Source organism: Rhinolophus hipposideros (genome assembly GCF_964194185.1).
Source record: "Rhinolophus hipposideros genome assembly, chromosome: 10".
NCBI classification, from domain to species: domain Eukaryota; kingdom Metazoa; phylum Chordata; class Mammalia; order Chiroptera; family Rhinolophidae; genus Rhinolophus; species Rhinolophus hipposideros.
Genome location: NC_138056.1, coordinates 9608925 through 9624703, shown reverse-complemented (window position 1 = coordinate 9624703; position 15779 = coordinate 9608925). Strand labels below are relative to the sequence as shown.

The window sequence follows — 15779 nt, the reverse complement described above, 5'->3', positions numbered from 1 at the left end:
GACTCTTGTTTCTCTCCTGTGGTGTTTCTGTCATTCTGTCTTGCAAGGCAGCTATATACATTACCCCCGAGGGCCCAGTTTGTTCCTGTGTCTCCCAGGGCACCAAGCACAACCCTTTCTTCTCCACACAGAGAGCTCTTAAGCACTGCCCCAATTGAATTGCATTTAACTGGTTCCTTGGCCAATACAGGAAGTAAATATGGGTGGGGAAGCTGAGCTCTGAGCAGTTGGTGACCTGGCCTGCACCTAGGAGAAAGTGGAGAGGACTTTGGATCTTTCAAATGTATCACTCAACCAACTGAACCCAGTGCATTCATTCTCTCGGGAAAAATAAGTTGCCTACAGCCAAGAACTAGAAAGAGGCGCAAGAGAGACCTAGCCCCTGGGAGAGCAAAGTGAGTATGCTTAATTAATGATTTCTATGGATAACTGAAGGATGCTGATAAGGTTTATCTGCCAAATGAGACTTATGATAAATCTGGGTGTTGAATAAAGCCAATGGCAGGGTTGATTGTACTAGCTTTTTGGGGTCTGCTCCAGAAAACGAGAAAGAAAAAGAAAAAAAAAAGTTCTTATAATAAAACCAAACAAAATGCACAAGAAAATTGAGACCCAATGAACGTGTACTGCACTGGCAATGGGCTTCCTTTGAGGATAATGATCTCCATTTAACTAATATTTATATGACTGGGACCTAGGGGAATTCACGTCCACTTTCCCAGCCTCAGTTTCCTTTTTCAGAAATTGAGAGAATTGGACTCAATGTTCTCCAGGAGACTTTCCAGCTCTGAAGTTTTGTTATCAGACAGTACTAGTAGGGCAAAGCGCCATGCTAACTGGGCAAGAGGAGAAATACAAGAATGAAAAAGGCACAGCCTTTGCGCTCCGTAGTGCTTACCTTGCTTAGGCCTTACTTTCCTCATCTGTGAAACTGGGCAAGTGTGAGGATTAAAGGAAGTGTATTTGTAAAGCACTGACAGTGTGGCACTTCATAAGTGCCCTATAACTGGTACCTGATATCTCTAAAAGAGGATTAAGTAACTCCTAGGGGGTTGAGATGCTCAAACAAGTTAATGACAGCCAAAGTCCTTTATCAATGTAAACATTAGTGCCTATGTGAGTGACGACTCTAGCACATTTATGTTTTAGCAGCATGAGTTCAACGATTTCAGCAGGCCCCATGGCCAATTCTGTGTTTGTGGTGGCACCCCAACACGGGTATCCTGTGGCCCCGGGGGGCATGCCTCAGGTGCCCCTGTATCCATGCAGCCAGCCCCAAGTCCACCTAATTCCTGGGAACCCACCTGGTTTGGAGAGATCTGTGTCTGTGCAACCTGCCCAGAGAGCCTTGAAAGACGGCAAAACCTTAGGGGTAAGTGAGATTTCACATTGCAGACCAGGGGGCTGGAGTCAGAGGAGGGAGGAGGTCTGGAAATACAGAAGTTCCAAACCCAGCAAGCAGGATTGGAGCTGACCCAGCCTTGCCAAGCTCAGGTCTATTAGAAAGCTCAGCTGTGCAGCACCACCAGGGCCTCGGTGTGCGGCCTTATACTTTCTAACTTAGGCATTTTAGGAAAGACGAAGAAAAGCAACATAAAAGTAATAAATGGGAACACTGGTCCCGTTGTCAGTATCCATGCTGATCTGTGTGGCCTCTGGAAGAAAATGGGTTCTGCGATCCACCAGGGGGAGTCTAAACCCAATGTGCTTAAAAAGAATCTTTGCCGAAGAAGAACAAAAGCAGCAGGTTAGACAACCAACAAAGTAAGAGTTCATGATGACTTTCCCCCTGAAAGGCTGTCCTGGGTAGGACAAAGGGAGGCCCATGTCATTGCATAGCCTAATGATGACAAGCGTGGATTCTGACCCAGGCTGCCCAAGCTGAAATCCTGGCTCCACCCTATTTACACGTTGCTCGTGGGAGTGTCAATCGATATAGCCTGTGTGGAGAGGGATTTGTACCTGCCAAATTTAAAAATACCCAATAAAATAAATACGTAAATAAAAATAATATCATTTCTGAGACTTTGTCCTACAGATACGACTGTGCACATGAGAAATGTGATGTGTATGGGCTTATTTATTGCAGCATGCTGTGTGATAGCAAAAGAATGAAACAACCAAAATATCTATCAATATAATACTTGTTAAATCAGTGTATTGTATATCCAAAGAATGAAATGTTGTGGAACTATGAAAAAACAGTTTCTTATGTAATGATATGGACATATCACCCAAGATAAATCATTAATGGGAAAAAACAAAACAAAATAAGGGCAGACACTCCATATAATTTGCCACCATTTGTGTAAATTTAAGGAAATAATATAGTTGTATTCACTGCCGTGTTTGTAGTATACCATCTGGGCAAGAATATATATATTAGTTTCCTAGGGCTGCCATAACAAAGTACCACAAACTGGGTGGCTTAGAACAACAGTAATGTGTTGTCTCACAGTTCTGAAGGCCACTGTTTGTAATCAAGGTGTCCACAGGGCCGTGCTCCCTCTGAAGGTGCTGGGCGGGATGTGGGGGGGAGGGTAGATGGGGATCTGTTCCAGGCCTCTCTCTCCTAGCTCCTGGTAGGTCCCTGGCTTGTGGCAGCAAAACTCCAGGCTCAGCGTTCTCCTGTGCACATGTGTGTCTCTTCACATGGCATTCTCTTTAAATGGACAGCAGTATATAGAATTAGGGACCACCCTACTCCAATATACCTCATGTTACCTAATTATTTCTGCAGCAACCCTATTCCAAATAAGGTCACTTCTGAGGGACTGGGGGCTAGAACTTTAACATATTAATTTGATGGGGTAGAGGCAGACACAATCCATAACAACATCCCAAAGAAATAAGAGAGGAGCACAAAGATTTATCATAAGGATGTTTATCCCAGTGTTATTTTATAATATGAAAACATAGAAACAATCTTACCTACCTGATATCTCTGTTCCTATTAGCCCACAGAACATCCACACGACAGAATCTGGGCAACCTTTTATAAAGCATATGTTTGAAGAATATTTAATACCGTGGGGAATGTCTTCATAATGAAATATTAAGTTAAATATGCAGAGTCATTTCATATTATCAAAGTATATACGCATATTTGAAAATAATAATGGAAGGTTAAACACCAAAATATAAGTGGTTGTTTCCTTTGGGGGGTTGGGGGGAGAAATTATGGGAAGTTTTTATTTCATTTTTACGTTTTCCATTATTACTTTTTAGACCAAGAAGACAAACAATTCACTAGAATAAAAAGGAGGCAGAAAGGGGGTGAGGGGTGGCATGCAGGATCCAGCCTCAGAAACAAAGGTCTCAGCTTGTGGCTCTGTCCTGACAGGCCATCCAGATCCTAATTGGCCTGATACACATCGGCCTCGGCAGTGTCATGGGAACCTTGCTTCACGGGTACTACTACACAGCTGTCTCATTCTACGGAGGCTTTCCTTTCTGGGGAGGCATCTGGGTAAGTAATGGGAGTCCCCCTGCAAGTGAGTTCCCAGAAATCACCGACACGTTCAGGACCGCCGTGTTAAATTGCGTAGTTTGTGGCAGAAGTTTTCCAGCCCAGAGAGCATGTGGGGTGTGCATCCAGCTCAGGCCTTGTTCTCCAGGCATATTAGTCTACGAGGGTCACCATAACAAATGCCACAGACAGGGTGACTGACAACAGACATTTATTATCTCACAGTTTTGGAGGCTGGAAGTCCAAGGTCAAGGTGTCAGCAGGGTTGTTTCTTCTGAGGCCGCTCTCCTTCGATTGCAGATAGCCATGTTCTTCCCTGTGTCTTCAGGATGGGGTCTATGTGTCTGTCCTAATAGCTCTTCTTTTTTTTCAACTTTTTTTTTATTGGGGAATATTGGGGAACAGTGTGTTTTTCCAGGACCCATCAGCTCCGAGTCAAGTCATTGTTTTCGCTCTAGTGTGGAGGGTGCAGTTCACTGGCTCATTTAGGAATTGAACTGGCGATCTTGGTGTTATGAGCACTGCACTCTAACCAACCGGCCCCCTAATATTTCTTCTTATAAGAGCCCCAGTTATATTGGATTAGGGCCCACCCATATGACCTCATTTAACCTTAATCACCTCTTTAAAGGCTCTGTCTCCAAATATAGATACTCCTCAACTTATGATGGGGTTACATCCCAATAAACCCACTGTAAACTGAAAATACTTACGTCAAAAATGCATTTAATACTACATTGTAGAGTATCAGTTGTTTACCCTCGTGATCACATGGCTGTCTGGGAGCTGTGGCTTGTTGCCACTGTCCAACATATTGCTTGTCCAGGAAAAGATCAAAATTCAAAGGACAGTTTCCACTAAATTAGACATTTTCACACCAGCAGAAAGAGAAAAAATCATAAGTCAAAATATCATAAGTCAGGGACCATCTGTACAGTTACATTCTAAGTATTGGGGGTTAGGACTTCAAAACATGAATTTTGAAAGGACACAATTCAGCTCATAACACCAAGCAACAACCCTGTAAGGTGCCAACTCCCAGAGTGGGCACCTTTTCTAATTGGCCCACCTCAGAAATCAGGGAACCTCTTTCTAGTTTATCAGCCTAGAGGTGGCACCTTTACTAATTTACACAAAAATAATGTGTAAAAGATGTATTGGGAATAGCCCTGGAGTGTTGTTCAACGTAGGCCCACAGCCTGAGCTCCAGGAGAAAAACATTTCCACCAAGGGTTAAGAGTGGCTGCCCAGCCATAGAACAGTCATTAAGCAGTGGGGACTCAACCTAGAGTCACAGATGGGCTTCAGAGTCCCCATTATGGCAAACTATTTGGTATGTTAATTGTGGGTTCTTTTGGTTTTTTTCTGGAAAAGTCCATAGCTTTTATCAGATTCTCAAGGTGATCTGTGACTCCATAAAGGGTTAAAAACCACAGGTCTTTTGTCTTCTCTGGATTCTTTTGCATTCTCCTTAGTGTCCTTCCTCCTACACACACACACACACACACACACACACACACACACACACACACACAGGCGTGCACTCAATCCCTCCTTCTCCTCCCCTCTCTCCCATCTCCTTTTTCTCTTTGCTGTTCTATGGTCCGTCACTTGACACACACTATGACTCAAATGCAGCTTTTCTCACACATAACAAAACTCCAGAGTCACCTGGAAGTCAGCCAGGTCACCCTATCCCATGAGATATAAATAAAATAGCCTAGAGTATGGCCCACCCTCATACACACATGCACACATCGTCTGCAGGGCTTATGTTCTTGGGAGCGTTTTTGTTTGAGTACCTGCTCTTTCTTGTTCCCCTTTGTGTCTTATCTTTTGAGCTGAGGTGTTCTCTCTGTTCGGCCCAGACTCAGACTTAGAACTCAGCACCTGTTTTTCCCCTCAGCCACAGGCTCCTGTGTCTGACTGTAGTGGCGTTTGGGGCAATGGAGAGGACTAACACCACGGCCACAGAACAGCTGCCAGTGAGTGCTAGACGCTCATGAGTATTCTTAAGTGCCCAGTGGCTGCCCGGGCATCTCAAACAGCTCTTGGGCCATCTTGCCTTCCGCCAGGTCACTCAGCTCCCGTCAGCCCTCATGATCCATCCCCTTTTTTTCTGCAGGACAGTCTTGCTGTTTGTTGCCTTCTTGACTCTTTTTATTTCCTCAAGATCATTAATGTCTTTCTCCAACCAAAGGCCCATCTCCTTTGGCACCTCAAAAGGACCAGCAGGGACATCAGAAGTCCAGCCTTTTGTTCCCTTCCTTCCCCATCAACGCTCTCTAAACAGAAGGGTGTAAGATTGAGATTTATTTTTCCATTTACAGGAAAAATGGCGTTCGCCTTAGAAGGCATAGGCAGCTAGAGTAAGTTTTCATTGTAAATACCCATTTCCACTCCATGGTACGTGCGTCTACTGTGAGAGGAAGGGGTTATAGGATGAGGGGTAAGAATCTAGGATCTGGAGTCAACTACATGGGTTTGATTCTCAGCTCTGCTATTTGCTGGATGGTCTTAGGTGAGTAATTTAAAATCTCTAAGCCTCAGTCATCCATCTGTAAAATGGGAATAATAACAGTGCTTGATGGGCCATCACGCAGGTAAGTAAGGCAAGGTTAAAAAAAGCACTCCAAGTAGTGCTTAGCAAAGCTCTTATCAAACCCTAACTGACAGCCTCAGACCACTGTTTACATTGACAGCAGGTGATCCCGTCAGCCACTATGCCTGCTGAAGAGCTGCGTTGAAATAAATGCATACAGTCTACCCCACTGTCTTTATATTTGATGTTCAACGTTGTAGAGATGCAGCATTTTTCTGATTAGCTAAAACGTACTCACCGAAATATATAGACAGGCAAGGACTGACGGTGGGCTTATACCTAAAAGCAGTGGAGGCGGTGGCCCCTTCCCTCTTCCTTCCAGAGACCCTAGATCTGACTGATTCCTGAGATAAAAATGGGAAGCCAACAAGATGTGCACATGGGAAAATAAACGACAAAGAAAGAAATAACTTTTGAGTATCTACTATGTACTTATTGAGTATCTACTATCTACATGTGCAAGATATACCAAATGCCAGACGCAAGGCACAAATTATCTCCTGACAATGACATATAGTTTTTCCCATTTTTTAGGTGAGGAAATAGAGACTTCGAGAAATAAATAACTTACCAAGATTATATAAGTCTCAAGACAGGATTTAAACCAGTTCTGCTCGATCTTAAAACCTATATTTATCCCACTTCATTATCCTGTCATGTGGTGCAAAACAGCTCATTCGTTCATTCATTCATTCACTCTTTTCCCCATATTGAGCTGGAGGTCCCAGCAGAGGAGCCTATGATGTGCGAGAGAATATGTGTATGACCAGAACTACAGAAGCCTGAAGATGGGGACCCTAACCTGACCTCTGACCTCTTTCTAAACTCCCTCTCTTTTGTGCCAGTTCATCATTTCAGGATCCCTCTCAGTATCAGCAGAAAATCAGCCAAGGTCTACTTGCCTGGTAAGTCACATCCTGAGACAGGCTCTCCCAGCTGGGGACCCATAGGAGAGACACACAAAGGGGAAAAGAAGGTTAACACACAATCCCTCCCTCATCTTTGCACTGACACAGGGCACTGACACTCATTCTCACTCACACTCATGTACAGGACCACATAAACCTGGCCAGAGTCACAAGTCGGAAAGAGTCCAGAGGATTCGGGCAAAGAAGAGCAACACGGCCACACCTTAGTTAACACATCAGAGGGTGAAGACAGAAGAAGAACTTTCTTAAGAGGCCCTTACAGCAGGAGACACAAAGCTGCCAGGGACCCAGGGCCCCCAACCAGCAGAGCAGGAAATTGAGAGTACCTGCAGCTCACAGAGCCGGCCTCCTGCCATTTCTGCAGGCCCCAGCTTCTCTCAGGAATGCAGTCAACCAAGCTCTGCAAATCAACATGGACAAGACTTTATGGTCTGCTAACCGTGGGCCAAGAAAGTACCTTTGTTTCTCTCACAAATAGGTTATCTAAGGCAAGGGGCCCCAGTATGGCTGGGTCTCCACACCAGATGAGATTTTTTGAAAATCTCCAAAGGGAAGCTCAAAATTCTGGGCATATCTCTACATGGCCCAGAGTCATGGAGCATCAAAGCCTGCTGCATCCCAAGACACTGGGGCCAAGTCTTCTGCCTATCTCCTATGGGATAAATGGGTCGAGTGTTTACCACTTTGGGGACCACTTTTCCCACGAGATACTCTCTGAAGATGGTTAGGTAAACTTGGGGAAAATCTCTATTTAGTAGTCCCCTCTCTGGAAGATCCATAATTTTTGTTAAAGACTCTTAGGAGTCTTGCACCAAAGATTTTTTCAAAGTTAATTTACCACCACCACCCCCCAAAAAACCACAACCTTTTTTGCACAGAACACCTCTTTACTTGCTGCAAACTAGGGTCCCGGGGATTCATGTTAAGAAACACTTAATGTGTGTCTCTGCTTATCTCAGCTATAATAGTTTTCCTGTCTCACCCTGACCCTCTGTGTCTTCTTCAGCTGAATGGCAGCTTGGGCTTGAACATCATCAGTGCAATCTGTTCTGTGGTTGGAATCATACTCTTCATCACTGATATGAGTATCACCAACCAGTTTGCCTACCCCGACTACTATCCTTACTGGCAGGTGGTAAGTATTCTCCTCAACTAATACTCCTCTGGCTTCCAGTTTCAGCTATGTTTAGAAAATCCCTGGGAAGAGCCTGACCACAAATTTTCTTCACCAAGCATTGTAGGTGGTGCTGTCAGAATCAGAATGGAGTTTGAAGTCCCTGACCTGTAGCTTTATTGCTGTGTTACTCTAAGCACGTGACTTTTCAGAGTCTTAGCTTCTCCATATATAAAACAGTACCTACCTGATGACATTGTTGAGAAAATTAAATGCAATTCTACAGACAATGCTCATGTACCCACCAACCTGCACCTCTACTCACACGCTCACCTTCCTGCCCATTATTATAGATAAAGGTTTTCTGTAAAGGGCCAGAGAGAGCAACTATTTAAGGCTTTGCAGACCATCCAGTTTCTGTTATAACTGTTTAACTTTATCCTATAGTGTGAAAGGAGCCAGAGAAAATATGTAAACGAATGAGCATGGCTGTGTTCTGATAAAACTTTATTTACAAAAATAGGCAGGATGGGATTTGGCCCACAGACCATAATTTGCCATCCCGTGCTGTAGACCAGCACTGTCCAATAGAAATATAATGTGAGCCATGTATGTGATTTTAAATTTCCTAGTCACTACATGAGAAAAGAAAAATAAAACGGTGAAATTAATTTTATTAATACATTTTGTTTATAATAATCATCATCATGGGGATGTAAAGTAGAGCATAGGGAATATTAGTCAATGATATGGCAATAACTATGTATAGTGCCGGGTGGGTATTAGCCTAGTCAGGGGAGCACTTCTTAAATTATATAAATGTCTATTCACTAGGCCATACACCTGAAATTAATAAAAAATAATACTGAATGTCAACAGTAATAGAAAAATTAAAAAGGCAGGGGGAAGGTGAAGGGGAATAAGAGGTCCAAATTTCCACGTATGAAGCAAACAAGTCATGGGGATGTAATGTACAGCATAGGGAATATAGTCAGTAATATAGTGAGAGCTTAGTACGGTGTCAGATGGTCGCTGGACTTATCATGATGATCACTTCTTTAGGTCTATAAATGTTGAATAACTATGGTGTGTACCTGGAACTTACATAATATTATATGTTAGATATATTTTAATAAAAACCTTTAAAAATAATACATTTTATTTAACCAATATATCCAAAATGTCATTTCAATATGTAATCCATATGAAAATTTATTAATTCAATATTTTGCCACACCTTTGAAATCCAGTGTGTATTTTGCATTTAACAGCATATCTCAATTTGGTACTAGCTACATCTCAAGTCCTCAACAGCCACAGGGGACTCGTGGCTACTGGACTGAAAAGTGCAACTATAAACGAGTCCCACATCAACTCAATTTCTCCATCTGCACAACAGAGCCTGTCCTCTCCCACCCACCCAATGTTATCACTCCAAGTTCTTCTCTCCACCCACTTTCCCCCCGACTGCCTCTCCCCTGCATCAATTTTACCCCTTTACTAGAGCTTTTCCATCAGCATCTAAACACTCTTTGTTTCTTTCATCTTAAAAAACAAACGAACTTCTCTGGGTCCTACTTAACCTACCACCCTATTTCTCTGGTCCTCTCTGCAGAAAAATCCCTAAAAGAATTGTCTATACTCGCTGTCTCCAATTATCTCCTCTCATAATCTCTCTTGAACCCAATCTAACCATACTTTCAGCCTCACCTCTCCAAAAACCTCCACTGCTCAAGGTCCCCAGTCATTCCTCCTCTTTGATGGACTGCCCATGTCTTCCAGGTTCCACTCTGTAATGGTGCCCTTCCACCTACACTGACTGTCTGCTCTCTTCTTTGTCTCCTTTGCTGGTTGGTCTCTTTTCCCCAATCCTTTAGGCTCAGTCCTCAGTCTTCTGTTTCTCTGTACACTTACTGCCTTGACAATCTCATCCAGTCTTGTGACTTAAAATACCTTCTCTGTGACAGTGACTTCAAATGCACAGCTCCTGCCAAAACCTCTCCCCCAAACTCCAGTGTCTTGTATCCAATTGTCCACTCAACATCTTGAAATTAACATATCCAAATCTGATCTCCAGATTTTACTTCCTAAACCTTCTCTCGGGTTTCCTTATCCTGGTTGATGGAAATCGCACCTTTCCATTTGCTTAGGACAAAACCTTGACGAAATCATTAACCCCACCCCACCCACCCCCTTCTCCCACACGACCCAGCCAATTCCTTGGGGAATCCTGCTGGTTTCCCCTTTCAAATGCATCTAGAATCCAGCCATTTTCACCAGTTTCTCCATAACCACGCTGGCCCGAGCTGCCACCACCTGTCAGCTCAGTCACTGCAACAACCCCCCAACTGCTCTCCCTGTTCCCACCCTTGTCTCCTTGAAGCTGTTGATAGCACAGCAGCCAGTGATTGATTTTGATCATTTCTCTGCTCAAAACCTTCACTACATCCATTTTACCACCAACCCCTCCCCCCCCAAAAAAAAATAAACCAACCTCCCTACAGTGGCCTCAAGACACTGGTCCTCTGGTACACTCTGGTTCTCCCCACTAGAGCCTCACTCACATCCTTGATGTTTCCTCAAACACACTAGGCATGTTGCCACGTTCAGGCCTGGAATGTTCCCTCTGCCTGGGATGCTCTTCCCTCCGATATCCCCAAGGCTCCCTCCCTTCCTCACTTCCATCAGGCCATTACTCAGTGATCACCTTCTCAGTGACACTCCTGAACAACTGTGCCTAAAGTCACAAGCATCCACCCACACTATCCCAGGACCTCTCTCCTCCTCCCCCCCAATCTACTTTTCCATAGTCTGAAACATCTCCTAACAAATTCTATAGTTTGCTGGTCTATTACATTTTATGCTTACTGTCTGTCTCCTCCCACTATAAGATAAGCTTCATAAAGGCAGGCATGTTTCTCTATTTCATTCATCACTGTAATAACTATGTATGATGTCAGATGGGTACTAGACTTATTCGGGTGATCACTTTATAAGTTATATAAATGTCTAATCACTATGTTATATACCTAGAACCATGCCTGGCAGTATTTGACACTCCAGAAACATCTGTCAAATGAATAAATGAATTCACCAGGTGTGGTCTGTACGTGGCAGATGGTCGCCATTAACTACTATACGTATTCAATCAGAAGGGCCTCCCCAGGACTTTCCTCTCCAAGATTCCTAAGAAAAGCCTCTCCCCAGAGAACCTATCCTCAACCACTCCCATGTCGTTTACCAAAAGTACCTTTAAATCTTCCCTTCCCAAACATATTTTATGGCTACCAGTTGCTTTCGGATTAAAGTCCAACTTCCTCAGCCAGCTCTTTCCTGTTCTCCAGAAATCTGGCTCCAACTCCCCATGTCCCTCAGCTCACGCCCATTTGAATCCCTCAGTCATCCTGAACTCCAGCTACTCCAACCCACTGGGAGAGGCAGGCATTGATGAATACTTAGGTTTTTTTTCCTGCTGGGAAAGAACCTACCAAGGAAGCACAGATTGCCCTGTGTAAGACATTAGGAAGCAAATTTTGAAGCAAAAGGTAGAGGAAGATGGGGAAAGGTTCAAAATCAAACAAATACCAGAAGCATAGTCAGTGTCCTGGTGTGGAGAGAGCAGTAATTTTTCAGAAAACTTGGCTTCTAATCTCAGTTCTGCCAATGTCTGATCTTGGAAAGAGAATTCCCCCATCCCAACCACCCACCCCATCTCTGGGCTCAGTCCTCCCATCTGAACAAGGGGGGCTGGACTTCATCACAGCTTTGCAAATGATGACCCCAGGAATGGGGCACTCCAGGGGCTCCACAAGCATGAATTAATGCCCATCAAATAATAAATATCTATGTTGCTTGTGGGACGCCTTTTCCCTCATGGAAGGTTTTCTTCTTTTCAATCTTTTAAATTTTTTTTTAATTTTTCAATTACAGTTGACATACAATATTATATTAGTCTCAGGTGTATAACATAGTCATTAGACATTTATATAACTTATAAAGTGATCACCCAAATAAGTCTAGTACCCGTCTGACATCATACATAGTTATTACAATATTATTGACTATATTCCCTACGCTGTACTTTACATCCCCATGACTATTTTTGTTTGTACTCCTTAATCTCTTCACCTTTTCACCCAACCCCCCCCCAAACCCTTTACATTGAGAGGTTTTATTTATAAAGGAATTTTGTTGTTAAAAACACATTTGAAAAGGACTAGCATCGCTTGTAAAGGCCCTTCCTCCCTGAACTTCTATGGTTCTTTGACTAAAACATCATCATCCTGTCTTTCCCTTTGCCTGGGACACCCTGTCCTACACCCTCCCTCTCTAAATCTTCTAGCAAGAATGAATCTGTCTCTTCTTAGTGTCCCTGGGGCACTGTTTTGGCTGTGTTATAGCTTTTACCATGTCTGATGTGAATGATAATTATCTATATCTGTACCTGCCTCCCTCACTAGATTGTGCCTCTCAGAATCCTTTCTCAGCCATGTGTACCAAACAGATGTTTAATAAATGCTTGCTAAGGTGAGAGGGAGAAGGAAAGTGCTAAGGCGGGGTCTCTCCAGAAGGGAAACCTCTAAGCAGCCAACCATCAACAATGCCGTTTTAAAGATTAGAATTGACAAGCATTTGGTACCTGCCATGTTGCACTTTTACTCTCGTATTTATTATCTTGTGTAATTGGAATCTAAATGGTTATTGGGGTTATTCATTCCTTGTCCTTTGAGATCAAATGGATTCTACCCAAACTCTCTCCACAGATATAATGGGAAACCCCATTCTCTTGGGTGTTCTTGGAGAACCGCAAAAAGGGGACTTAGATGTCTCCTGGTCTTTAGATGAAATCTACTATTGCTGAAATAGTTCAAATGGAGATCCTTCCACGAACTCTTCTTGCTAAGCTAAAGACAGCTCCAATTATTTCTCTCCACAAAATGCCACTCTCATAAGCCAGGAAGGTTCCCTCAGCAGCCAACTTTCTCTAAAGGTTCAGAGGGATGGTGGAAGTTTACATCCAAGCCCAGCAAACTCCTGCTGACTGAAGATTAGACATCCCCATTCTGTAAATCTTAATTTCTCCTAGGATGCCTTTTTCTGCAGCCACCACTTTCCTGCCATGTTGGTCAGTCCCATCTTACCCCTCTAACCATCTCACTTTCCTCTCTGTGGCTTGTCCAGAACCCCAAGTTTCTATTCACTTCCTACACAGAACAGTTTCACTGTTTCACTGACTCCAGACCACACCCTCAGGTCTCATCCCCTATACCTGAAACAAGTTATCAAGGTGTTTCCCTAAACAACAACTATCCTTTCCCTTAGAGAAACACCGATAATAAATGTAAAAATAACAATTCTCTTACAGACACACTTGACCCTTACAAAAATCTGGTGAGATATTTTCTCCATGAGGCTGAGGTGAAGTTAGGGGACTTCCTCAAAGCCATGGTCCTCTGCAGAGCCACACGGAGAGCCAGACCTTGGACTCTTGGAGCAGCAGTCAGGAACTCCCGATTCCTTCTGGTTGCAGGCCCCTGGAATGGCTGTTTCTGGCGTGCTGCTCATCTTCTGCCTCCTGGAGTTCTGCATTGCGTCCACATCTGCCCACTTTGGCTGCCAATTGGTCTGCTATTCACCCAACAGTGTGAGTCTTGGAGGCTCCTCCAGGGGTGGAAAGATTTCCCAAAGAGGGTGGAGACTAGAGTGGTCTTCACACTTCCCCTTCTTGCCCAAGAACGTGAGGAGTCCCAGAATGTCTAAAGTCCTCCGTGCATGTACTCTTTCTTGCACCCTTACTAGCACCCTTCATGGGCCTGTGTTTTCCAGGTGGGCATGGTCTACCCAAATGTCTATATGGCAAACTCCGTGGTCATCCCAGAACCAGCAAACCCACTACCAACAATGTATTCCAGTGAGGTCCAAGGCTCCAGATAAGCACAGCCAAAGGTTCTAGAAGCATCTTTCACTGGGACCAACAGAAGACCACCCTTTTCTGGGCTTCTGAAACTCAGCTTCTTCCTTCCCTGACAATTTAAGGGCAATGTCTCATCCAACTGCATCCTGACTTCATTCAATTCAGTCTGAACATTCGTGCTGTTGCTTTATTAACTCTTTCACTGTGTTAATTGACTTCAAGGTTTTTTCCAAAATGTGTCAGAAATCCACAAAACAAACCAAAAAGTTGGTATTTTGACTGTTATGCACTTAATAATAACAATTTGAGCTGCTTTGTATATAAATGACATTATTTTTATGTATAAAAATTTCCTATTGTTATTCATTCTTGAAAAACACAAAAATATAGAAAAATGTACATCTGCTTTCCTAAACTTCCTTTCTGGAAGTTTCCATCCACAGTCAGCAGATGGAAATATTTATTCAGCTATATCCGACCATTGCAGCAAAAGGAGGCAGGGAATTAAAGTGGATTTTAACAAAGAGGTCCTTCCTAGGGCATCTACCTGTGGGGTCTTTGTGTGCACATATTCATATGCTTACCTGTGTGAGCTTGTGTGTTAGAGGAACAGATGTCTAGACCACCCAAGCTTCATTGTTTCAATCATTCACTCATTGAATAAACATGCACAGATCATTTGATATGTTCAAGCTTCTATTCATGGCAGGAGGAGCGTGAACACACAAAACCCATGACTTCAAGGCACTTCTGGCCTCACAGAGAGGACAACATTCAGGCAGTTTCCTCTAACACAAAGCAGAATGTGGGGATACACAGAGAAGGCTGTGCTCTATTCTGGCAGTGATGGGGAAAGCAGAGAACAAGCCTGGTTAAGGAAGCCACTTTTGAGTGGGTCATAAAAGGAGAGAGCATTTTGTTGTTTTTTTAATGCAATAAGAAACCACACTGTTGGGAAGACCTTTGGAAAGAGTGAGTCATCCAATAAAATGATCAATTCTTTTGTATCTTTTATATACTCTTACCACTGATGCAATAGTTCTTGTGAATAAATATTGTCTTAAGATAACTTCCAAAGTTATGAGGCTAGTATATCTTTCTTTATAAAAGGTGGGGACTAATTCAAAGAGAAATGGCTAAGTCTCTAACTTCTAGATTTGCACACATTAATTTTAATATTGTTATCCATTACGGCCAATTGGTTTCCAAAAAGTTACATGGCAACAGATTATAGCAATAATCTTTAAAGTCCAGGTGCCATCAAATTTCTCTTTGCTACAGAAGCCTTGCAATGATTTGTTGTTGTTGCTGACTACAGACCATGATTTTACTCTTGTAAATGTTTTTAAGCTCTGACTTTATCTAAGAAGTTTCCTCTAAGTGGCTTGCTATTATTCACAGTTCCTTCTCCTTCTGCGCCTGCTTCTTCTCTGACCAGGAAGCCTTCGGCTGCCCATCATCTCGTCAGGAATGGCTGAGGTTCCAAGGCCTCCAATGGGTTTTCATTTGCTAGAACTGAGTGTGCCTTAGGAAATCACAGCCAATAAAAATGGAATATGGGCATGTAATATACTGGTTCTAGACCAGCACTTCACTTATCTGTTTTGTAAGCTGAGATGTTAGCACATTGGGCTCCCAAAAGGGGCTGGCCTGTTTGGATCATTCTCAGAGGGCTGGATGGTCAGAGTGAATCTGGCCCTCTCTCCATCTTCTTCTTTACTGTTGCCTCTCACTACCCCACCCAATTCCAC

The 15779-nt window shown here is 43.3% G+C and overlaps 1 protein-coding gene across 2 annotated transcripts; it reads left to right on the top strand.

Annotated features, from left to right (window-relative positions):
- Positions 1-161: 161 nt before the first annotated feature.
- LOC308503507 (membrane-spanning 4-domains subfamily A member 8-like) lies at positions 162-15108 on the top strand. 2 transcript variants are annotated; one of them, XM_081062792.1, is made up of 7 exons: positions 162-395; positions 1150-1372; positions 3344-3469; positions 6917-6976; positions 8007-8135; positions 13645-13758; positions 13941-15108. In XM_081062792.1, exons 2-7 carry the CDS (start codon positions 1154-1156, stop codon positions 14046-14048), a joined length of 756 nt encoding a protein of 251 aa, XP_080918918.1. In that variant the 5' UTR covers positions 162-395; positions 1150-1153; the 3' UTR covers positions 14049-15108. The 2 variants fall into 2 exon arrangements, with proteins under 2 accessions (XP_080918918.1, XP_080918917.1); XM_081062791.1 differs by having other exon boundaries at positions 215-395; positions 1153-1372.
- The last annotated feature ends 671 nt before the right edge of the window (positions 15109-15779 follow it).

Bases quoted from the DNA above. Each gene is read 5' to 3' on its own strand.
- LOC308503507 (XM_081062792.1), top strand. From the start codon at position 1,154: ATGAGTTCAACGATTTCAGCAGGCCCCATGGCCAATTCTGTGTTTGTG. The intron at 1,373-3,343 runs GTAAGTGAGATT...CTGTCCTGACAG, and splicing joins AAGACGGCAAAACCTTAGGG to GCCATCCAGATCCTAATTGG. The intron at 8,136-13,644 runs GTAAGTATTCTC...TTCTGGTTGCAG, and splicing joins ACTATCCTTACTGGCAGGTG to GCCCCTGGAATGGCTGTTTC.